Source organism: Leptidea sinapis, chromosome 14, assembly GCF_905404315.1.
Source record: "Leptidea sinapis chromosome 14, ilLepSina1.1, whole genome shotgun sequence".
NCBI classification, from domain to species: Eukaryota; Metazoa; Arthropoda; class Insecta; order Lepidoptera; family Pieridae; genus Leptidea; species Leptidea sinapis.
In genome coordinates, this window is record NC_066278.1 from 10007907 (window position 1) to 10033743 (window position 25837).

At 39.0% G+C, this 25837-nt stretch overlaps 1 protein-coding gene across 1 annotated transcript in view; it reads right to left on the reverse strand.

The window, feature by feature from the left end:
* The window catches only part of LOC126967854 (dynein axonemal heavy chain 2-like), a 42058-nt gene extending 19275 nt beyond the window's left edge, over window positions 1–22783 (reverse strand). The window contains exons 1-21 of the mRNA XM_050812538.1: window positions 22735–22783; window positions 18230–18247; window positions 16837–16952; window positions 15980–16132; window positions 14538–14677; window positions 13881–14022; window positions 13148–13329; window positions 12427–12550; window positions 12035–12238; window positions 11082–11186; window positions 10302–10528; window positions 9168–9397; window positions 7781–7935; window positions 6654–6753; window positions 5748–5872; window positions 5019–5241; window positions 4422–4597; window positions 4149–4319; window positions 2863–3062; window positions 2060–2223; window positions 1477–1623 (exon numbers count right to left, since the gene is read on the reverse strand). Coding sequence (XP_050668495.1) covers window positions 1477–1623; window positions 2060–2223; window positions 2863–3062; window positions 4149–4319; window positions 4422–4597; window positions 5019–5241; window positions 5748–5872; window positions 6654–6753; window positions 7781–7935; window positions 9168–9397; window positions 10302–10528; window positions 11082–11186; window positions 12035–12238; window positions 12427–12550; window positions 13148–13329; window positions 13881–14022; window positions 14538–14677; window positions 15980–16132; window positions 16837–16952; window positions 18230–18247; window positions 22735–22783 — 3151 coding nt within the window. The remainder of the gene's footprint in view (window positions 1–1476; window positions 1624–2059; window positions 2224–2862; window positions 3063–4148; window positions 4320–4421; window positions 4598–5018; window positions 5242–5747; window positions 5873–6653; window positions 6754–7780; window positions 7936–9167; window positions 9398–10301; window positions 10529–11081; window positions 11187–12034; window positions 12239–12426; window positions 12551–13147; window positions 13330–13880; window positions 14023–14537; window positions 14678–15979; window positions 16133–16836; window positions 16953–18229; window positions 18248–22734) is intronic.
* Window positions 22784–25837: the final 3054 nt, after the last annotated feature.

Sequence of the window (25837 nt, forward strand, 5' to 3'; positions counted from 1 at the left end):
ACAAGAGTGTTTTAATACCTAATTATCAACAGTTGCATACTTGTATACTTTATCTACACCCAGAATTTGAATCCTCTAAAAGATTCTGAAATAGTTAAGCTAACATTAAAACAGCCATTCCTAGTAGTAACCTAATATCCTATATATATACAAATAAATAAGTACCTATTAATGAAAGAATTATTGCAATTATTAAAATTTACTTGAATAATAAGTTCTTTTGCAGCGTTTAAAATATCTGGTGGTGTGCTGTCAAAACTTGAATATCTCATTTTTATACACAAAACAATAATAATATCGAATAAATATGGCGGGGATTCGAATGACCTACTTTTTTTTACGGCGCACGACGATCTGGTAGTCTGGAATGCGCGTAAAATAAAATGTTCTTTTTTTTTAATTCATACAGATAACACGCATCGAACAATAAGAATGTGGCTGTCTGTTGAAACAATTTGCGCATGAAGGGTTCGAAAAAAAAACAAAGGAGTGTTGTTATGAAATTCAGTGCAACATTACAACACTCGTTTGGATGATGTAATGGTTATTAGGACATTGGGTGTTTTAATGTTGGCAATAAGCTAACTGTTTCAGAATCTTTAATAGAGGATTTAAAGCATAGGTGTAGATAAAATATTAACTTCATTTAATACTAGTAGCGACAAAAGAACTTTTATATTTCGTCAGTTTTTCTCACTAATACATTGATATGCATTAAATTTGAGATCATACTAATAATATTATACTCGCTCAAAGGCTCAGATCTATAGAGCCAACTTAGATTTTACTCAGACTTCCCTAGAGAGTTGAGTTGGAGCTAAGCTTAAGCTTAGCCTATAAAAAACGACTATAGGCGGAACAAAAAGGAGATCAACAATTCATTGCGTCATCACAACAGGTGTTGGTCGACGTTTTACAATTCCCGTATTATATATACACTGTCTGCTATCACCCATAGCTGTCACGCATCTAAAACTGCGTTCCGTTTCTCATATGTAAAAGTTAATAAGTCCGCGTCTCGCTTAAACTGATATTCAGATAAGTTTTGGATATTGTTTTTATAATAATCGACAATGTACTTTGAATAATGAATTGCGCGATTGACCTTTCTATTGGGCCGTCTTAGCTTAAAAGCTCAGCATAATATAAAATTAAAATAAAAAATAAAATAAAATAAAAAATAAAAATCCTTTATTACTGTACAAATTTTACATACTAGGTACTAAAATAGTAAAAAAAAGTGCCTCTAAATGCTATCGGCAAACGGTTTTTACTGTGGTACAGCTTGTCTTCCGACATAGGCCTCCTAAAGCCTCGAAAGACCTCCAAAAGCTCAGCATAATATCAGCTGTCAAATAACTATAAATACCAAATCAAATAATGCCCTAAGCTTGAACTCTAAGTAAAGTCTGAGTACAATCTATAGATATCAGCCATAGATGACTGTCAGAGACAATATAAATATCATGTCATTACCGATTAGTGGTTCCAGCTCTGGCTCCGGCATGAGGTACCATTCCTTCCACTCCTTGGAGAAGGTCTCGAAAGAGTCAATCACCCCGTGAAAGCCGGGCAGCTTATCCAACTCGGTCACGTTGTCCCAACACTCATCCGGGAGCCAATCTGACAAGACGAGGAAATATTTTCCAACAATCCGCTTCATCTTTTAAACGACAATTAAAAAAAAATGTTTACCACTTACAATTGCCTCTTTTTAGTTTTTGTTGTAGGGAAGGCCGAGGGGAAACGAAGAGGATTTAAAACAGAACAGATTTCTGGGAACTTTAAACCGTTGTCAAGTTGGCAACGTCGCTTTTCAATCACTTCCCTCCGCTAATGCTTCAATTTGTTCTGTCGGTGTCGTAAATATCGGGGTTGTGGAATTCAGCGTGTTGTTGTCAGTTGTCAGATTCATATAATACCAAGTCGGTTAATTTATTCAGTCCCAACTTAAGGGTCCTTCTGTCTAAGTTACTACGCAATTAGCTAACTTATAGTGATCATATCAATTTAAAAAATCCTTAGCGGAGGATATACCGTGCCCCCAGACAATACTGACTGGTAGGATTGTCCGGTTGTTCGGAGCGGTCAAGCACCACTCCCCCCTTGAGGAGGAAAAGGTACTCGTTCATGCTCAACTTGCCCATCTGGAACAGGATCCGGGAGACCATGTGGAACGACAGCAGCAGCTTGTGGCGCTCGAACAACGCGCGGCAAGTGTTCCTGTAATACCACCACACGCTATTTTTATGTAGAATTTATTATTTTATTATTTACAAAAGTTGAAAACAAAAGAGGGAACATAAATTTAAGTTGAATGCTTAGAGAATATATACTTCCTGACCGACTATGGCAACTGTGGACACGTCAAAAAATAGCGGTGAACTGGTAACCTCTATTTTCAGCAATAACTATAGCAATAGTAGCTTGTCATGCACACTAAAGTAATAAACATGGCCCGTTGTCATACGTTGCTTAGCAGCAAGAGTTTCCATCTAGACGCATAAAGCATACCAAGCTTTTTTTATGACAATAAGGGTCGAGAAGAGCAGAACGTTCAGCTGATGGTTATTAATACTCCCTGTCCATTACAATGAACTGGCGCTCAGGATTCTTGAAAAACTATAAGATGTTAAGTCTCATTATTTGCCCAGTAATTTCACCGTTTTTGCACCCATAATCTAAGCAGTATCCTGTGCAGAGGAGCCTCGTACTGGTAACTGTCCTAAGTCGCCTTTTATACTTTTATATTGTAGTCCCCTTCTGCCTGGGACTTCCCTATTCCTCTTATGCCCCGGGGTAGCTCAGGTTGAATGGTTTTACGAAAATTAAAGATAATGGTGCGCGCTTGTTTTGACTCACTTGTAGACAGCAAAAGTGTGAAACTCGTTGAGATTGTTGATCCTGTCCTCCAGTTCCCCTCCCTTGGGGCTGCGATCTATGGAGTACGTGAACAGGTCGATGTAGGCGTCCAGAGAGAACTGGTACATGGGGTCGATGCGGGACAGATCGTTCAACGCGAAGAACAGTACGGACGCGCGGACAGCTACCGGAACGTAGCCCTGATAAAACAATTTTATTTTAGGATATCGGTCAAACAAAACCCATGCGTTGTCTATTTTATTTTATAATTTTATTTGACATAGCGTTTCTCACGGCATTCGTGTGTGACGTCGTTTGTTGGTCCCACTGGTCGACAACACTATTTTAGTTCAATTACGGGTGCTACAAATATGTGGTTGGGTGTAGGTTATTACAGCTGGCCTGTTAGATCACCTCACCATACAACTTAAATATGTAACCAAAATTTATGAACGATGCGACCTCGAACCTGCGTTCTCTCGGGTTCCGTACGAGCGCTCTTACCAACCGAGCAACAGTCTGAGTAACACATCAAACGTAAATCTTGGTATGTCTTGTTCAACTCTCAGGTTGTTGCTTCATCTATAGCATCTGCTTTACAGTTCATAACCTGCTCAACCCCAATAATAATTACATATTACGAAATATACTTGAGATGTCGCCCTTTCAAATTTAAACGATAAATCGAAACCGAGAGGCGCGGGCCAACCACATCGTGAATCAATTTTGGTTTCAAATTTAATTTTTATAATTAATTCCTGAAGTAAGGGATATCACTTTAAAAATAACAAATTGTTTACACCTACTCATACTCTCATTTGCCACGAGATTATCAGAGTCTACTAACGACTTCAGGGTCGATCAGGTAACACCAGCTCTGTTCTAGTGAACAAGGGTTCTAGGGTTCCGATTACTTGCAAGTATAATATCTTCAAAATAAAAACTTTACCGCTAGGGAATTTACTCGATATTGCGGTGCACAGCTCGTAGTGCTCCAAAAATCACTAGTTCACACAATAAACCCCAGGGTGTAAAGAACTTTCAACAGTTATTAATTATATTGAGGCGGTTCTGCCAATGCAAATCTCATAGTGCACGTCAGCAGAAGTTTCAAGCGAAGACTGACAAATTGTTTTTTAATATTGCTGACGCGAGGTGGTTCACTTTTTTCACCCCAGGTGGAGCGCTATCACGCTTAGGATAAGGCATTTAAAGTAAATGGAGCGACGAACATACAAAACAATAAGAAAAGCTGACATGAACTGATAAAACATTAGTCGCATCACCTGTCGGGCCGTGTCAATCTCTTTTTCCGTCACTTGAGAGGTGATAAGCGCCTCCTTCACCTGCAGCGACGTGCGCTGCGACGTCTGCAGCGTTATGAACAGCTCCTCGTTCTCCAGGAGAGGCACCTGCGACTCGTACATGATGCGAAGCAGATCGTTCTCTAAGTCCACCTGGATTCATATCACATTTTTATGCATATAGCACAACATCGAAATACAACATTTCACCCGCCCACTTTGATGCCTTTTCTAGCAATTCCTACAAGCACTCACCAGCGTTTTCTTGTTATTTGCGATGGTCATCACCAGGTTATCCTTCATCAGTTCAAGCTGCGGCCGCTCCTTGCGCACCACGATGCCCAGCAGCTGTGACGTCAGCCCCTGCTCCTTCACCGCAAAGTTCACCATCGTTGTCTTCGTCAAGGTCTCGGGAGTGTACACCGGGTTACCTTAACATTTCAACGTAGCCATTATTTTATTCATTATGTAAAGTTTATAACAAATTATAAGTAATTTGATAACGTATTCAACTTTTTTTTATGGAAGAAAGGACAAACGAGCGTACGGGTCACCTGTTGTTAAGTGATCACCGCCGCCCACATTGTCCTGCCACACAGGAGGAATCACAGGAGCGTTGCCGGTCCTTTAGAAAAGTGTACGAGCTATTTGAAGGTATCAATGTCGTATCGTCCTAGAAACACCGCGCAAAGCTTTACACAGGCTGGTTTTAGGTGGACGACAGTTTCTTTAAATGCGCACTATTGCAGAGGGGAATGATATCCTAAACTGAAAACATTGTTAATTTTTCCAAGTAATCAATTTAAAAAGTTGTAACGTAAATAAACGCCAATTTATTCCTCAAAGTCTTACCAAGTTTGGTGGTGAGGTACATCTGGAACTTGCTATTGTATGCAACCATCTTTTCGTTGAACTTGATGACGTAGGAGTTCCCGATTTTCACAATGGCTTTGTCCAGGATCGGCGCGATCGAGGGGTCCAGCACCTCGCCTACGTTCTGGACGATCACCGGCTTGCCCTCTATCAGGCACGTCTCCATGATCTTAAGGTAGTTGGGTTGACCAAAATCAACAATCTGGAGTACATACAATAACAGTAATGAAATCAATTTTCTTTATTCATGTAGGTATAATTTGTACGCCTATGAATGTCAAGTTTGATGCCATCGGATCAAGAGACCACCAGGACGCCTTGTTCTGAGAACAACTGGCAAGAAACTCATCAAGATTTATCCTCCCTTTATATATTATATACTTATTCTAAAGAATATGCTTTATTAATTCCACATTTTTTATATTAGAGAGGGTAATGGCGCACCGCGCAAAGTGAGAACTGCCCCTCATGGACATCTGCACTTCTAGCGGTCTTAGAAATGCGTTGTTTTGTAAATGGGTGGGGAGTTAGTTCTCAGGTTGGACATGCCTAAGTCGAATTAGATCGAGGATACAGCAACCGGCAGATGATTGGAAAAAGTATTTGTGGGAGGCAAGAAGTTTCCTGCGAATCACTCGGCTGTGGTATGCCAGACAACAACGTGGTGCGAGTGAAATTTCGTATCAACATTAAGCGATCCATATCAACCTGTATGTCGTTCTTCTCCTCCAGCCTCGAGATCCAGATGAGCGCCTGTCCCTGCGGGTCCACAGCCAGCGGCCATCTTGTAGCACGCACCACTATTATTCCGTTCTCCGCGCTGAAGTTGTCATCTGTTGTGTAATGACACAATTTGGGTATTTTTAACTATAAATATTTTATAAAAAGCACGCTAGGAAGCTCTGTGGCTCTAAAATAGTTTGGTGTCCCAGAAGGAAAATTTATGTTAAATTGTAATTGAATTAGACGATTAGATAATGATGAATTATACAAGTATGACATGGGAAACAGCGAGGTACGTAAGCAACTCTTTTACCCAAAGCTTTAGTACGTATTTTTCGAAAATAAATATTCCTCATAAAAGTAGTTAGTAAATGACCAGTCACATGAGAAATGAATCCCTAGATAGATTTATGGTGCGGGAAGCGTTAAATCATACCTAAAGCAATATATAATATCATTGCATTTGTATTTGTTGAACGCGATTACTAATTATGACAGTAATCACGACCATCATGTTCACGACGCACCTTACACAAACAATGAATTCAAGCTCTAAATGTTGATGCATCCGATAATTTGTATTTATACAATTTGTTCTTTATTACTTTTTATGAAATATTTAAAACGCTTTACCTTTGAACACGATTCATATATTGGATCCAGCACCTTACAAACTAATATATTTTGTGCATTACAGCTATTGAAAAATATTCTATTGGCTGTTGAGTTTCTAGTGTGATTTTCTCACGGGGTCTAATTTTTCCGAACATATTGTAGATCAGTAATTTAAAAGATGTATTTATAGTGACGATTCTAAAACTCTTAGCTTAAGCCGTATTGAATCAAGTTTATTTGAGTTTGACATAGAACGAAGGAGGCAGTCATACTCACCAGGCAGCCCCATATAATTCCATTCTCTTAGAATTGCATCATCAAGAAGGAAGTACTTCATGCTGAGGTCCATTGTGCAGGGGACACCTTCATTATAAACCTACGGGAAAAACTTTATTAACGAGCTACCCCACAATCAGCTCGATCCATTTTCCACGGCTGGATCACTTGGCGAAGCGCAGAGACGTCGCTTCATTGTGTGTCTTCTTCCGCATTTATCACGGGGAGTGTTCCGAAGAGCTGTTTAACCTGATTCCTGCCGCCGAATTCCACCTTTGCACGACACGCCACAAGTTAGGATATCATCCCCACCATTTGGATGTGTGGCGGTCCTCCACAGTGCGGTTTTCAAGGAGCTTTCTTCCTCGTACTACGAAGCTGTGGAATGAGCTTCCTTGTGCGGTGTTTCCGGGACGGTACGACATGGATACCTTCAAAGAAAGCGCGCACACCTTCCTTAAAGGCCGGCAACGCTCTTGTGATTCCTCTGGTGTTGCAAGAGAATGTGGGCGGCGGTGAGCACTTAACACCAGGTGATCCGTACGCTCGTTTGTCTTCCTATTCCATAAAAAAAAACTACGTGCCTACATGATTTAAAATAAATTGACCCTAGCTTAACTGGAACTTCTTAAATTACAGTATATGTACTGAGATTTAGTCAGCTATTATTTACCGACATAAAATACCATAACATCATTTTTTAAATGTTTTTATTGAAAGACCATAAAAAGATATTGTTAAGTGATCACCGCCATCCACATGTTGCAACACCAGAAGAATCACAGGAGTGCTGCCGGACTTTTAGGAAGGTTTACGCGCCTTTTTTGAAGGAACCACTGTTGCATCGTCCTGTAAAAATCGCGCAAGGAAGTTTGTTCTATAGTTTGGTAATATGTGGACAAAAGTTTCTAGGAATACTCACTGTAGAGGAACACCACACATCTTAAGTGAGTCGAGTTAAGAGTTAAGCGAGCCTTAATAATTTGGAAATCGGCAGCAGATGGCAAAAATGCATCTTAAATAACCATCGGGTGACGTATAATGTATGTAATAAGCCTGACTATTTTTGTATTTCATTAAAAATCCATGTCCATTCATTGCTGACTAGAAAAAAAGGATAGACAAACCTCTCTGAACCAATCGTCCATAAGGTACTCCCGATACTCGGAGACAAACGGCCCCAGGTACGCCACGAACCCGGTCGCTATCAAGCAATCACCTGGCAGGTTGTCAAACTCTTTGTCCAAACGTTCCACTGTCAACTCCCATCGCTCTTTCTCACCTATTGACAAGTTTTCAAATATTTTTCTTTAATGTTGGATTTTTGTGGCGCTTTTTGAACATCATATTCACCATACATCCAAAAAGATACGCCTCAGACACGGAACGGATGCAAAGAACCTAAAGGGCCTATTTACAAATATTAAATTGTATTAGATTAATTAATGTTTATATCATGAAGTAGTCTGGTGGTAATCAACCCTTTCCCAAAGTGTGGTAATGATTTATGCTATACTATCCTTTATCCATAATTCCAGGCATGGATGACTGTTTACGGCTAGTTATTCAAATTTCTATAATGCTGTGTCTCCGTTAGGGATTTTCTTTTCTGTCAGACGCTTTGTTTGTTTATACGCTAGTATATTGTAAGTCTATGTTACAAGTAGTACTATAGATATGTGCATAGTTAGTGTGGGGCAGTACTTGCTGCCACCACATATGTGCGTAAAACGCCTAAGCGGTGCATTTGTATTGTTAAGTTCTTGTTTGACGGTTGTGTGTTCCAGTGTAAATTGACGACCAGATCTTTTTCTGGCAGTCACTAGATCAGCATCTGCAGTATCAGCTGCCGTTTACGATAAGGTTGCTATCTGTTCTTTCCTATATAACATAAAAGTCCAACAAATGATCTTGTTCATTCTTGTCATGTGACTGAATTTGTATTGCATTTGAATTATTCGTGAGACATTACGTTTTTCTAATTATATAAGAGTAGCTAACCCAATTGTAAGAGATAATCGCCTCCGTTACACCCTTGCAACATAGGAGACTTGCAGCGATATGAGATAGATGTACGTACTTTATTTAAGGGCACCAGTATCGTATCATCCTGGAAAACAGCACAACGAAGTTCATTCCATAATTTGGTAGTTCATGGCAGGAACCTTCTTAAAAACCGCACTCGCAAAGGCTTTTTTTCAAATAATCAATTGTTACTTTAATTGCAATAAGAAGCATAAGAGTTTCCCCATCTCCGACTGTAGTATTTTTACCTCAAGGTTTTGAAGTGAAAACTTGTTTAGCATCGTTGTGATTTGAAAATCGATGGAACGAAAAAGAGACAGGCACATAAATTCATAAGATTTAACTTGGGAGTAAATGAGATAAGAAGCATAATACAGTGTTTCTTATGTTCGTGGTTCTCTTTGCGCTTTACTTTTTTATTTTTTTAACAATCATAATATTTCATCTACGATCAAGCAGTCTTCGACTGCTGCTGATACATCATCTAACCAGACAGTCCAGTAATGAGTGCCTCAGCTCGCTCCAACTTTAGCTGGAGCATTCTCGACTTCCTCTCTAGTTCTTCTTTCTGCGCCACCTTCTCATCATACTCCTTCTGCAGGCGGGCGATCATCTCACTCAACTCCCGCAGCTTGGCGCGTGCCTCAGCCAATATTTGCTGCTTCATACGAAGCGACTCCAAAGCCTCTTCTAAACGTTCCTTTTTGGGTTTGACAATTCTAGGGGTAAAATTGTGATGATTATTATCGATTATATATCGTCTTATTTGCGATCCATATTCTCAGGTAAACTTCTTATAGTATTACATTAAACTATCATTAGGAGTCAAACTAGAAACTAAGCTTTAATTTAAATCGTTTGCTGGCGCATCCAATATCAAGAAAGATTCGTAGTGTATGTATGTTTTATGTTTAGTCGTAAAAGATCTTACAGTACCTTCTCTTCTTTATTAGAAAGCAAACGGTCTCAGAGATACAAATGCAACATATTATGTAAAAACGCCTGTATCCGCTCACATTCTCTTTTGGTCCTTGTAAGGATATTGGCTAGTGCAGCAGCCAAGCTGTCCAAAAACGCAAAAGTTTCGAAGTTACTTCATGGTCTTTACGGAATGGCATTACTATTCCGAGGATTTACTTAAGAGGAGACTATTACGTATTACGTGGCAGAGCTCCAGCGCTAACACATCCTCTGCATAGAGGACTGTTACTGTATCTATCATTATTTTGAAATTGGTTCTACTAAACCTTTGAAGATGTTCCTAACAAATTCGTTGCCTGCCACTTAAACGACTAAAAACCTAGAAAAGCTGAAACGTTTTCTAAAATACTTTAGCCTGCAGCTACAAGAATCACAAAGTGAACGATGCGGGACTCGAACCCGCGACCTCTCGGGTTCCGTCCGAGCGCTCTTTAGCCAACCGTTCGATTGACGTATGGTTCGTTAATCTTGGTATGCCTTGTTTAACTCTCAGGTTGTGGCTCCATCTACAGGATATACGTTACAGTTGATAACCTGCTCAACCCTAATCATTGCATATTAGTTCTTTCAAATCTAAATAATTTGGTAACTTTTGAAATAACAAAATGTTATCCATGAAGCGGGTGTGCAAGATGTACTTACTTGTAGACCTTGCCATACTTCTCGATAGCCCGCACCCAGAGACAGAGCGACTTCGCAGCTAGCGACACGGTGCCCACGATCTCGGGGTCAAAGTCCGGCTTGGCGGTGTACGTGCCAATCTTCTTCAGCGTCTTGTCCGCGATGTTGTCCTTGTCGAAGTCGCGCAGACGGTCCAGGAAGTACTGGTCGCCCAGTTGACGCTTCGCTTCGGCCCATGTTGGCTCTTTCTATTTCAAAATACTACTCTTTGGAACAATTTGGCATAAAATTTCCTAAGTTTATAAGCTGTTTTTCACATCACATAATTTTATTTGCCACTTTCTGCAAAAGATTAAACAAATAATTTTAATAGTTTTTTCTTTGATTAACGCGAGTGTTACACATTTAAATAAAACCCTTTTAAAGGATTAAAACGCGTGTAATAATTGTAACTGTTTTTACATTCGATTTTTGCGTTATAATGACAACTATGATAAATACTATCTTTGACTCATTTCATCTGCAGTCCCCCTGAAAACGAGATCTGGAAAGGTCTTGAAGGGTTAACAAAAATAAAAATGTAACTTTTACGCAAAAATCTAATGTAAAAACGCGTTTTAATCCTTCTAAAGTGTCTTATTTAAATAATTTTAATGTTAAAAAAATAATATCAAAAATGTACCTACGTAAAATCTTGTGATAAACAATAAGAACATATAAGTAATAAGAATATAATTACAACTACAAAATTTTGAATTTAGCTTGAATGGAATTAAGATTCAAACGCTGCCAAAGTCTCACCTGTAGCAATATGAGTACAGCCTCCAACACCATCTCTACCTTCTGCGGTGGTTTGGCGTACGACTTAACCTCTGTTATGTCTTTCTTGTTCAACGCGTCGAGCGCCTGCGAATGTTCGAGACGCACATACAGTAATTAGAAGATATTTTCGTCAGCTATTTCGATATTTGACTGCTCCACACCACAGTTCGGTGATGCAATTAAATCCATCAATAAACAACACAAGTAAAACGCAACTCTTAAATAGAAGAATATACACCAAGGCATATTATATTCAAATTTAATTTTTAGCCTAGTTTATCCACCTCTTATCCTTCCCAAATACGGCACCCTACTCCCTCACCAAGAGCCTTATGATGAAGTCTTTCGGTCGGTATAATAAAACTACAGGGTTATTTTTTCTCGTGTAGCGGGTTCGATTCCCGGTTCAATCAGTAAATTATTTACAAATCTAGAAATGCAATTTAAATTGTTTTTTAAATTAAAATAAGGTCTTATTTTATTAAAATGTTACATATACAATATTTAAGGTACTTCCCCTCCATGTGGTATAGAACGAGCACAACGACAATAGAACCGAGCGGTTAGTACATATTTTTATGAAAAAGAAGGACAAACGAGCGTACTGGTCTCGTGATGTTAAGTGATCACCACCGCCCACATACTCTTGCAACACCAGAAGAAACACAGGAGCGTTGTCGGCCTTTAAAGAACGCCCATGTCGTATTGTTCCAGAAACACCGCACAAGGAAGCTTATTCCAAAGCTTTGTAGTACGTGGAAGAAAGTTCCTTGAAAACCGCACTGTGGAGGACCGCCACATATCCATATGGTGGGGATGATATTGTGATTTGTGGCGTGTCGTGCGAGGGTGGAATACGGCGGCAGGAATCAGGTGAGGACACACTTAAGGTACTTTTCCTTCCTTCACTTGTATAGGCCGTATATAAGTACCTTGACAGCCTCCTCGAGCGCGGGCATGGCGCTGGCCAGGTCCCTCATGGCGGCCTCAGCCAGCTTCTTGCACTGCACCTCCTCCTCCTGCGTCTTCTTGCTGCGCGCGGCCACGGACCGCTGTTGCTCGTCGGCGTTCCGTTGCTGCACGTTGATCACGCCCATGTACTCTATACACTGCTCGGTGTACTCCGCCACTTGGACCTACGTTTTATAATAAACATATTACACAAACTAAATCTATACATATGTCGTAGTCAAGAACGACGAGCCAGGAAGCTAGTACGAAGATGATTCGGTATTCGTCTTAGCTCGAGTGTAATCGGCGTGCGATGCCAGTGCGGGCGATAGCGCCGCAGTCTCAAAACTCATTGCACCTCATCTCATCTCACCTGGGCCACTGCCAACTCCTCTGACATCTGCCCCACCAGCTTGGTGGTTTCCTCCACCTTGCCCAGGCCATTGCGCAGTTTGTTTGCTTGCAGAGCAATCTCTATACGCTTCGCTTTCAGCATCCTGAAATTTTTTTATTCAAAATGATTATTGAATTAAACAAAAAATTAAAAATTAATATACCACAGCTGGCTGAGATAACCATATTTTTTTCAATTTTTTACATAATTATATTTAAAAAAAACATATAGTTTTATTTTATATCAGAAAATTAGCTTTACTAAAATTAATTACAGGTAAAGGTAAAAACTGGACAAAAATGCCACATTCAGAGTTAAGAATGGTGATGACAACGACACCTGCTCTTGTGATTTTTTTTTACTGTTAGACGCTACAATTGCTGTAAGCGATCATTATGTATTCGACAATAGAAAAGATACGCTGCCGGATTAAGAATTTTTATTACATTCTTGCTCAGTATTTCGTTAAAAGTAAACAGACATCCTATAGTTTTTTTTCTATGATGTTGAATGGTCATCGCCACCAATGGCCTACATGACCATTAAATCATTCTATCACTTTATTTAAAGTCACAATTGCCTGGAAACACCACGAAATATATTTGTTTCTATAATTTTAATTGTCTTTGACGAAAGTTACTTAAAACAAGACAGTGATCCGCCACGACTCCAGAAGTTGGTAATGTCGGCTGATACTAACTCCTTATAGCCGGACACGAGCTCCAGATAGTTGGTTGGTGTCACGTAGTTGGTGCGGCGCATCTCCTGCCACATCTTCACGGAGTAGCGGCCCACCGACGAGTGGATCAGCGACATGATGGACGCCACGGACGCTCGCAGCACGTCCTCGCGGCTCTCCACCAGCGACTCCTTCCGGCGGACCTGCAGAAATGCGAAATATAAAACTTGTATAGTTACTGGCCGTTCCCGCCGGGCAAATTTCAAAAGGGCAAATTTCAAAAAATAAATTAATGAAGGAACGTTGGAATTCTAAAAATAAGTAGCCATAAACCATCTAGGATAAATTTCGCCACGAATGGTGGTAGTTTCATGTCGATACAATCAGTGGTTTAGGCGTGATTCGAGCCTCAAAGAAATACCATTTTCATTATTACATATATATATATATATATATATTATTGTCTGACGCAACCTGGGTCCAAAACGTTACATCCACTGTTTTTTTGTGTTAGGAAAATATATTGTTCGACTGGTTACGAGTGTCATGTCGAACATTGAGAAAGTACAAAAAGAATGCTGGGAGAGTTTCTTGCACCGCTTCTTCTCTGTCAGAGCGCCATTTGTTTCCGAAGCGTTAGTAGTACCTAGTATATTAGAAAAGGCATCATAAAGAATTCAAAAGGAATCAAGTTTGAGGAATTAATTGCCTTAGCTTAAGTTACCAAAATAATTAGGTTATAAATAGCTCTCACCCGAACTCCCGTGATGGAAGCTAATAGTTCCACGCCCTCCAGAAACTTGTAGGCCACCTCGAGCAGCGCCTCTCGCGGCCATTCCAGAAACCAGTTAGTAGTTGTAGCGTTTATCAAGGCGGGGTACTGACGGATGCGGTTCCTATATTAAAAACATTAATGACAACCACAAAACATTATTTTTTTAATGAAAAATGAGGAAAATCGAGCGTATGGGTCACCTGGTGTGACCAACGTGTGGGTTTGGTGGTGGTAATCAACGCCACCCACATTCTCCTGCAAGACGAGAGGAATCACAGAAGCATTGCCAGCATTTGAGACATGTTTTTGCGCTGCGCGTATGATGACACTCATGTCGTACCGCCCTGGAATCACCACACAAGGAAGCTGGTTCCACAGTTTGGTTGTACGTTAAAGAAAGTTCCTTCACAACCGCACTGTGGAGGACCGCGACACATCCAGATGGTGGGGATGATATCTTAATTTGTAGCGAACTTGGAACTGGCGGCAGGTTCAGTTCAAACAGCTCTTCGGCACACTCCCCGTGATAAATGCGGTAGAAGACACATAATGAATCGACGTCTCTACGCAGCGCCAAGTGTCATTTTGCTGGGCTCGTCACATTTTCCTTACAATGCTTTTCTCTTCCGAACCCACCTGTAGTCGTCACCGATGGGACTGAAGCACAGCACGATGTGCATGTTGGCACGGACCCTGTCCACCAGGAACAAGTACACAGACTCGGCCGTCTGCATTATGTTCGCGGCCTTCATCGGCTTCTCCAGGGCTTGCTTGATCTGGAATATAATGAAACTGGAAGTTCACCAATGGGAGGCTCCTTTATACAGGATGAAGGCTAAATTATGGGTACCACAACGGCGCCTTTTTCTGCCGTGAAGCAGTAATGTGTAATCATTATTGTGTTTCAGTCTGAAGGGCGCCACATCTAGTGAAATTACTGGGCAAATGAGACTTAACATCTTGTCTTAAGGTGATGAGCGCAATTGTTGAATTTTTTGATTTTTCAACCTGAGGGGAACTGCATTGTAATGGGCAGGGCGTATAAATTACCATCAGCTGAACTTCCTGCTCGTCTCGTAGTACTTCGGTTTGTAGATTTCAATATTATGGCACCTTATAGCTAGCTAAATATGAATAGCGATAAGCAAGACTACAAGCTAATTACAGCTGAAGGTATATTTTCGCTTGCATGTTGTAGTATATGAATAAGGTTTGGAAGATTATAATTGAATTCCCGAAGTGACATCACGTCCAAAATTTGCTTAAATACTAACCCCCTTATTCATAATAGTCTGCTAACTTAAAGCACTGCTAATTCGCACTCTGTCTTCTTCTATTGACCTAAGTCAGAATGAGAAAAAACACTCTCTTAGCGGCTGTTTAAAGTTAGCGGACCATTATGAATAAGGAGGTAAAAAAACATACATATTATGTATCATACAACAATATTCGTGACTTTGCAATAAAGGGTGTATAATATAATTTCGTTTCCTATAAATAATTATCATTATCCGAACGCAACTGTCTTTCTTGATTGCGCAGTCGTTCTCCAACAAGATGGCCTGACAAAATTGAAGATTTGTAATTAATATGATAATTTTTAAATCTAAATTTTTTGTAATATTTATTTTAGTCACAATTATTTACGGATACACTGACTATCAGTGTTGTGTCAATAAAGTATGGACACATCTGTAACCGAGCAAACTCCAACATGGCAACACTAAAGTGATTACTCTGCCCCTCAATTTTATTGTTCTTTTTTTTCAACTTCACTAAGACTGTCTTAATTATTTGTTTATTTTTCTTTATAGTTTCAATTAAGTTTGCATATTGATAAATAAATAATAATTACTTTTTGTTAAGGGTTTCTTTTTTTAATTAAAAAAAATGACCTACGTTTAGCAACGTAATTATGTTGCCAATAAAGTTTATTATTATATTACTATTAAAAAACTGATTGCTAATCCATACAGGTCACAGTAACATGACATATATCAAGATTTCTATTGTAATTTATCAAAACGGCCATCATAGCGTGCCTACAATATCTAGATGATAAAGGAGGGTAGTCATACATCTTCGAACTCGTCCGGCTTGAAGAGGTTAGTGACCTCGCCGCTGCTGAGCAGGTTATTTATAATCTCGGTGAAGGTCTCCTCCACTATCTGAGTGTCGCAGAATATGAACGTGGTCTTCTTGCAGTCCACGCCGCAGTTTGTGTACAGCACCTAAGACATTCAATATTTTAATAAGATCCGATTAAAGGTCCACTACAAAACATGTTCATATTCTGTTTTATTAATAAACACAAGGAAAATTTACTCCAAGTTTAAAATTACTTCTCAATTTGAAAAAAAAAATTGAACTAAATCATTCATTTGACGCGATGTTCGTCGAATGATAAAATAAACAATAATTAAAAAGTATAATTTATCAGGCCTGCGTGATGTATATGCTTTTAAAACAATATCCCAGAAAGTGTTCAAAATAAAAGTATAACGTTATTCAAAAGAATTGTAAAAAAACGTGTGGTAATGGTTACTGTAACATAAATTACTTTCTTAATGATACCACAGATTGGGAATGGAGTCACCGCCCTCAGGCTGTTAAATAATAAGTTTAATTGTACAATATTACTTTGTTAACATATTTCTTTTGATGAAAAAAAAGCCCGCTGAGTTTGTTGCGCCCATTCTTGTCAGGTCTGAGGCAATCGTTATGGAATGGGTGGTAGTTTTTGACTTTCAATGAGTGACATCCTATTTTGAATAAAAATATTTGAATTTGAATTTATTAACAGAAAACGGCCATTTTTGTTTAGCATACAACGGCAACGTTATTTTGCAATTTTTTTTAACGATCCCTTCCTTTTGAATTTTGCTGACTTCTACGAAAAGTGGAAACTAGATAGGTATAATTGAATAAGACAAACTTTGAGGTCTTCCCGGAAATCCTTGACGCCATATGTCTTGGTACAGACCACCTGGAACGAGTTACATTCGCAAATGTAGGAGGCGACTCGCGTCAAACTCTGGCGGCCCGAACCACCTGTGAGGTGAACACTTGCGTTAACAATAGGAAATGTCATCTAATTCAATTTGCTGTCCGTACAACCGCGGATTTTGCAATAATCCATATAGAATCATCTGCAGCAGAATTTCCGAACCGATAAGACCTAGTAACCTTCAATCTTTTTATAGCAATAGCTGTGACAGTACAATATTGTATATTTGATTAAAAAGAGCGCAACAAAAATGCTGGGAGAGTTTTTTGCGCCGCTTCTTCTCTCTCAGAGCGCCATTTGCTTCCGAAGCGGTAGTAGTGTCTAGTATATTAGAAATGACATCAAATAGAATTCTAAGGGAATCAATTTTGAGAAAATAAACGCCTTTTAACTAGGCCATATACTGCCACCAGGTCGGTAAAACATCTCTTGATGTTTGGGGATACGAATGACCATGGGCAGATTTCATCTGATGGTTTCCATCCAGTGTCGTCGTCGTCATTGTCGTTTACCCCTTCTAATGTGAAAAAATAAGCTGAACGAAATAAAAACAATAAAAAAAATTAATTCTATCAATCGATTAGCTTTCAAAATTGTAACCTTAGTTATGTTACGACTGTAACATTTGGAATCAGCAAAATGCTTAAAGATTTCAACTTGATCATTCTGTGTACTCTCAGAGATATTATGCACTACTCTGAGAAGAACACAGGATAATTTTTAACAATTGCAGTGCTGCTCAGGATTCTTGAAAAAACCCAAAAATTCTGAGCGGCACTACAATTGCTCTCGTCACCTTGAGACATAAAATGTTAAGGCGCGGTCATACCTCGATATCCACAAAAATTAGTTTCTTAGAGAGTCGATTAAAATAAGACGCAATTAAAATATTCCGACGCAAAAAAATACAGTACAAAAAGAAGTACATAAAGATGAATTAGAACCGAATAGAATATTTATATATAATTTGAAATATCCAATAAAAAATTTGGTAGTTGCTACCAAAAAATAAACTTTGGATTTAAAAATCTCTGAATTTTCAGCGATAACAATATTCTTTTTTAAAAGAACTTAATAGAATTAGTATTTTTCTAAAGTTTAAACCGAACAATTATTCAATTTAATATGTATTTTTTGAATAAACAAAACAAAACCATTAAAATTAATGCCCATTTGCAGCTTAGCCACATGATCGACACAAATATTGTACTATTGGTTGTAGCGTTTACAATCCTAGTCAGTCCGCGCCCTAAGTCTCATTTGCACTGTAATTTCACTAGCTTCGCGCCCTTCAGACCGAAACACAGTAATGTTTACACACCTCTGTTGTGGTACCCATAATCCAGCTGGCATCCTGTGCAAAGGAGGCTCCCACGGGTAAAATATCATATAAATCGAAATATAAACATGAATTGTATCACCCACCGATCCCAACACACAGCATGTGGCCGCGTGGCTGCGAAACGACGCGCACAATGCGGACGATGTGTTCTATCGCGTCCTTGAACAACACCAGGTCCATCTTCACCACGCCAGGGCAGCTGTTGTACTCCTCCATCTGGTTCGCTATGTATCTGCACCAATATATATTGTGTGTGACATGAATTATCCAATTCACCGTTTGGCAAATGATTTTACATGTACATACATTTTGTACTTACATATTAGCATACTAGCGTAATGGACGAGCCCTGTATGAGATTGAGATAACTATCCTTATAAAAAAACCTAGGTGTGAGAAAGAGACTGAATAGAAACCGTTTTGAAACAATTTAGTGTCCATTAGTCTCCTGTCAGTTTTAGAGAGTACGGCTTGCTCTAAACGCCAAGATAATTTGGAGTCCCTAAAACAATCAGTACGATTGGCAGTGAAGAAATTTCCCATGGAAATGGTGCGTGCTTCTATTGATAACTACCCTCAACGTTTAAAATACTGTATTGCAGCCAATGGAGACAACTTCGAATAACCTTTTTATATTTTAAATTGTTTTATATTTATGTATTAAACTAACACACTGTAAAAGTAATAAATGTAATTTGCAAAAGAAACTATTTATTATTCTTTATTTCAGTAATTATGGCAAGGCTAGGTACATAACAGGGAGAAATAAATTTAAACTAAGAGTAATTTTATATTGCATTTATGAATAAGATAAAAGATGTGAAGCATGAAAGCAGAACTTACCTCCTTAAAGCGTTGGGATCGTTCAAGTCGTCGTAAACCTCGTAGGGGTTGAGGAAGTGTCCAAATATTGGCGCGCTCTTGGTCGGGCACAGCGCGTGGAAAGTCAGCTCAAAGTGCTTACCCAGCATGTCTCCCATTTGGCCCATGAACCATTCACGATCCCTGCGTGATACATATATAAAGGGTATAATTAATGACTTCCTTACATTATTTCGACGCTTCGATGATCAAAGTCTATAAGACAATAATTAATGAGCTCGGTGAATACTGGATGATAAGTTACCACTGCCGCCCAACTCTTGCAACACCAGAGTACCTAATCACATGAAGTCGAAGAAATGTTTCGTTAATTTTTTTTTAAATATCATCTTCTTTTTAAATATTGAAAATGGTCTTTGTTTGAGGCTCAATCACGGCTAAACCACTGATCGTATCGACATGAAACTTCCACCATTCGATGCGAAATTTATCCCAGATGGTTTATGGCTACTTATTTTTTATTGTATTTGTAAAAAGGTGAATAAAATTTAATTTATTTCCTTTTAAAATTCGTCCAGCGAAGCGGGCGGGAACGGCCAGTTAATCTACATAAATAAAGCGTAAAGATGGTATTGGAACTCCTCAGCAACTACAACAGGTACATGTATATAATCCCTACTAATATTATAAATGTGAATGTAAGTTTGTTTGTTACGATTTCATGCCTTATCATTTATCCCGAAAAAAAGGCTTGGAGGGGTTGAAATTGGGGATGGAAGTTTGTATGGAAGTTCGACACTATCGAAGATGACACCATGAAACTCTCTATTGAGGCACTTGATAAGATATAAAACAAATATTTTAACTAGCGTTTTATAAATTTCTACATGTGTGTGGATGAAAGTTCGTATGGAAGTACAAAGTATCGCTTTCACGCTTATCTCCGAATTCGAATGTGATTATATTTGGTTTAAAAATAGATACATAAGCTACCCTTTGTTGTTAAAAAGTGCATGAAGGGGTTGAAATAAGGGATGAAAGTTTTCATAGAAATTCGTCTTTTTCGGAGATAAACCATGAAACTTTGCTTTAGGTAGTTGATAAGAAGCAAACTATCATATATTTGGAGATGAAATAAGAGATGAAAGTCCACGCGGACGAAGTCGAGGGTAAAAGCTAGTATACTATGTAGTTTTTTTTTATGGAATAGGAAGACAAACGAGCGTACGGGTCACCTGGTGTTAAGTGATCACCACCGCCCACATTCTCTTGCAACACCAGAGAAATCACAAGAGCGTTGCCGGCCTTTAAGAACGCGCTTGTTTTGAAGGTACCCATGTCGTGTCGTCCTGGAAACACCGCACAAGGAGGCTCATTTCACAGCTTCGTAGTACGAGGAAGAAAGCTCCTTGAAAGCGCGCTTTTTTTATTGGAAAGGTCTTGAGAAAATCTTAAAATCGTTAGTCGATAGTTTGGTTTCTAGGTGGTCGGGGTCAAAAGCTATTCAGGTTTAAACGTTTCCATAAGAGCTTCATTGAAAATGTGTTTTTTTATTTTTTTTTTATTTGTTCATTTGATCTAAAGATTTGTTCAAAAATACTGAGATGAATGTTGTATAAAATTTATACTAACTTCTCCTCGGTGAGACGATCGGAGAACACACGGAAACTTTCGCAGATCCAAAGACGCAGAAATCTCGGCTTTGTGTTCTGATAATCCTTATTGCTTCGGAGCAGGCCCTGGTTAAATAGTTTTATTAGTATGGCACTAAAAGTTAGCAAAAATAAAGCACACCTATGACTGAAACCAGCCAACATTACTGGCAATACTTTTTAGTAATTTTAGTAGGATTTAGTAGGACTACAAGCGCCCCTCTAGGTCCCTAGAAAGAGGTATTGCCGAGGCGAAGTCGAAGCACATAGGCATAATTGGCGAGACTTGCTCACCTTCCCTCAGGAATTTGTGCGTTCCGGGCCAATCGTCAAGGCTGTCCAAGTAAATTTCTGCAGCCTGCCATTCCGCCGCTGCAGAGGGATGATGACTCGAAACAGAAAGCTAATCTCCTGGGCTTCCTTTTCACATACAAATAGCTCTATGTCAGTTTCTTACCCCCTTATCCATAATGGTCCGCTAACTTTAAACAGCCGCCAAGGAGTGTTTTTCTCATTCTGACTTAGGTCAATAGAAGAAGACAGAGTGAGAATTAGCAATGATTTAAGTTAGCAGACTATTATGAATAAGGGGGTTAATCTTTCACTCTAGTTATCTCCACAAACATAGATTTTTTTATTTTTACGTCGTTCATTCTCCCACCACACTCAGACTTTACTACTACCATGTAGCCAGACGTGCATAGTTTATGAGTTGCCAAATAGTTAACGATTTTACCTGGAATATCTTGGAGATATCTCTCAAGTTGAACTGGTAGTGCATTTTGCTCGGCGTGGGCAGCAGCTTGGCCACGATATTGTTGAACATGTCTATCGTCGCTATCAGCACTATTTTACCTGTAAACAATAAAGAATCCTGAGGATGCCTCGTGTAGAGGCGAAACACGTGTCGAATTGTTTTAAAGACAAATATTGGCGGAATTAACTATAAATTAACGGTTTGTTTACTTATACTACAACAGCAACGAGAATACGTGACATCTGTCTCCGTCATACAGCTCTTTGTTGTATAAGGGGAATATAATTCTTATTATATACGACAGAGACTCAAGACAAAGGTTTTTAAGCAGTGTGTATTGCCAGTAATGATATACGGAACGCAGACGCAACTTTATTTATTCAGGCCATTATATAGCCCTTATGAGAGAGCTGATGGCCGGTCAGAGGGCAATGGATAGGGCTATACTTGGAGTTGCCCTGCGAGATCGAATTATAAATAAGGGGATCAGTAGGAGAACCAAAGTCACCGACTATCCCGGATGAGTACGATACTGAAGTGGCAGTGGGCAGGGCATATAGCTCAAAGTATGGCAACCACCTACGCACTGGATGAACCGACGATCTGGTCAAGATCGCCGTAATAGGTTGGCAGCGCAGGACCGATCGTCGTGGAGATCTTTGGGAGAGGCCTTTGTCCTACAGTGGATATCTTTCGGTTGTTAAATTGGTATATATTATACAAGATTTTATTAGTACGATTATTTACAAGCCGATAAAGCGTTGATAATATCCCAGTAATTGGGGAAATCACTTACAAGGTAGGCATAGCTTACATCCTCCTCCATTTACCACGCATACATCCACACTAATTTTGTGCAAACAAATCACCTTTCTATTAATAATTAGTATTATTATGTTATAGTTGATAAACCACTGAATAATACTAGCTAAGTCAACCTATTTAGATATTTGCTTATCTATCCCCACCATCAGGATGTGTGGCGGTCGTCCACAGTTCGGTTTTCAAGGAACTTTCTTTAACGTACGAATTCAATGTGGAATGAGCTTCCATGTGCGGTGTTTCAGGGACGACAGGACATGGGTACAAAAAAAGCGCGTATACCTTCCTTAAAGGCCGGCAACGCTCATGAGATTCCTCTGATGTTGCATGAGAACATCGGCGGCGGTGATCTCGTTTGTCCTCCTTTTCCATAAAAAAAGATATTCGCCTATTACGACACTTTTACAACAGACAAAAGTAACAATACTCACCAACAGTTTTAGTTTCTTCGTCAAAGTCGTGTAGGTGTTGGGAGAGCATGGTACCGAAGATCTTGACGAGCTGCTGTTGCGTCGGCGGCGGTAGGAAGAACGAGTGGAAGCAGGAGAGCAGGCGTGGGGGGAGTGGCGAGCGGGCGCCGCCGGGGGGGCCCGCTGCCGCACACAGCACCATGTCCTGTATGCAATATATACACATATACATATTACAACTGGAACCACTAAGTGCTGCGACTTTCTGGACTTTAAGCACCACATAACCGCCCGCCGTTAAGTTTTTAATGGGTCATGCCCGTTCATTTCAAAAAACTACTAAAAACTAGCTGGCAGCAGTGTGAAAGGGAATAGGTGAACTTCGATTTTCTCTTATTCCTCATCTCATTCTTACCAATTCTAATAATAGAAGCTGTTTTTTATTGAAGTAGGCGTTACATTGCGGAAATCCATAATTATACAAATGATTTGAGAGACAAATATTGGCGGAATTAACACTAAAGAAAACTCAAATCATTTGTATAATAAAAGCTCTGCTTTCCAAAGTTATGGAAAATAGTAATAAGTTTCTGAACCTAGACCATAACTTGCGTAAGAAATAAAAATAAATTTAGTTTTTATGAAGTAACGTAAGCCAAATAAAACTTTTTATTTGTTTATTAAAGTCTCAGCGATAAATAAAAAAGAATTGTGCTTGAAATTACTACTAGAATCTATCAATTTACGCGCTGTTCCTATGGGAAATTAAATCACATCTTATTCTAGAGATTTCTTAATCGACATGATGCCGGCGATCGTTTAGTCACCAAGTCTTCTAAAATCGAGCATAATATCTAATCCAAGGGGTTCAGATCTGGGCCACACGAGAGCCAGCTTTTATAAAATCGGGAAAGTTCACTTCCAACCAAGCTTCGGCAGTTTTTTGACCAGGTGCAGAGTCTTGTTGTGTGAAAGGTGAAGGTAGATTTTTAAAAAGCGAAATGCTTATAGGTTTCACAACACGTTGTGAGACAGTCTCTTGATACACATTGGCTGAAAATCTTCACACTTTTTACAATAGATCTTTGTGATTCCTTGATAAGACACACACACCACCACACCATAACTGACGCACGACGATGACCATGCTGAATAACAGTGAAGGTTCTTTGGAACTATGAAAGTATGACAAAACTATGCTTTGACGCTTACTTACATTTCAATAACTTATCGACATAAACCATTGGACTATAACTATTATTGGACATAACTATGTATAGATAAGGTCTTGTCATTAAGGCGACACTGAATGCCAGCGACCTTGAGCGATATGAGTTCACCGTTGCCGGCCCGCCATCTATGTAACAAAGCCAATATTTTTAAAATTCTTGCGTGGAAGACAGTTTATATGCTTACAATCCTCGTTATTCACTACTAATCTGAATAAATGAACCTACACAAAAAAGTACAAGCTATAAGAATAACTTTTATGAGAGAAGTACCAAAAAAATGGGTCACGCCATGCCGAAAAACTTGTTTAACTTCAAAGAAAAATGGTAGTTCAAAAAGGCTCGGTAGTGTTAACTATGACCAACAGCAAGCATTAGCAACCTACAAATAAGACTTTAGGATATGTGTAACAGGATTAAATAGTGTTCATAGCTCGAAATGCTATACTTTCACCACAAAACTTGTCTAAAAACATCATGGTTGCGTGTTTTCTGCTTACTCTTCGCCTTAAACGGTGACAGCAATGTATCCGTTACTAGAGACACGTTAGTGAAGTGAACCGCTAGACAAAGATGTATCTATCGATAGTCGATAAAGAAATACGACGACCTACCTAGCTCCGTACCTAGCTATTGTAGTGTCTTGAAAATGACTCGCATACTCACTTTGTCTAAGGCAATCGCTGCAATTCTGTTTACTTTGAAATCTTTTACAATTATTGTTATTTTATCTTGAAAAGTATATCTTAAATTGCGGATCAAGTTTCTAACATAATATAGTAGTGTTCCAAATTCAAATATTTTTTGTTTTCAACTTGTACCAATTTTGGCTAGACTAATCAGGGTTAATCGATTTTTGTACGGTGAATTGGTGAACTAATTTTAAATTAGATATAATTTCCACTGAACTGCTAAACTAATTTACTTCATGGAGTGCAGTTTAGTCAAACTTGAGAGATAGGATAGTATTTATTTCGATTTGGGACCCATAATTATTTTTATTTCCAATATTTGTTTTGTATTAACATATTTTCTATGAGATAATTTATTGACGCACAGTTCTGCTTTGAAACAATTTCAATATAACAACGAAATAATTCTTGATGTTATGAAATACAATTGAGAAATTCATTAAACATTGTATTTTATTTATTATGTACAGAACGTGTGTCGGGTCAGTTAGTAAAATTTAAGTATTAAGTGTTGAAGAAATGTTTTTTTTTTATATAATATGTGGCTCATAGGCTTTGTACGTGAACGAAAAATCCTTAAAACCCTCACACCAGTTTGCAGATCATGAGAGCTACGTTTGTTCACCTTAACATTCTTGCGCCACTGCTTGGCTCTGTCGAACCAGTAGCCGTAGTCGTTCCACAGCCGCACCAGCTCGAGCGGCGGCTGCGACCCGTACTCGTCCCGCACCGGCATGTTGATGTCGTCCATGAACGCTATCATCTTCTTCCCTGATCACATCATGAATCCTTACATAATTCATACGTCTGGATAGTCTCTTGCTGTTAGAGAACCGATAAAAACAGGGCAGGTATATTAGTTTAGTGTGCGTGACAAGCTACGTGTTACACTCGCGTTTTGTATGACACTGTGTTAGTGTGCGTTAATTGCTCACAATAGGTTAGTTCTAAACTCAATTTCTTTTCGACATTTTCACAGCTGTCATAGTCTATCTAGACGTATAAATGATCTAAGCATGAATCGTTCACAGCAAAATTTATAGAAAATGCAAATTAACATCTTTACTGTTGTCTCTCAATATATTCTTTTGAATTAAACCTCTACGAGGTAGACTTTGTAAATACTAAGTAGATATAATATGTTTAGGGGTACCGCCAGCTGGAACATAGTTGCCCTTGGTCCTCTTCTCCAGACGAGCTTCG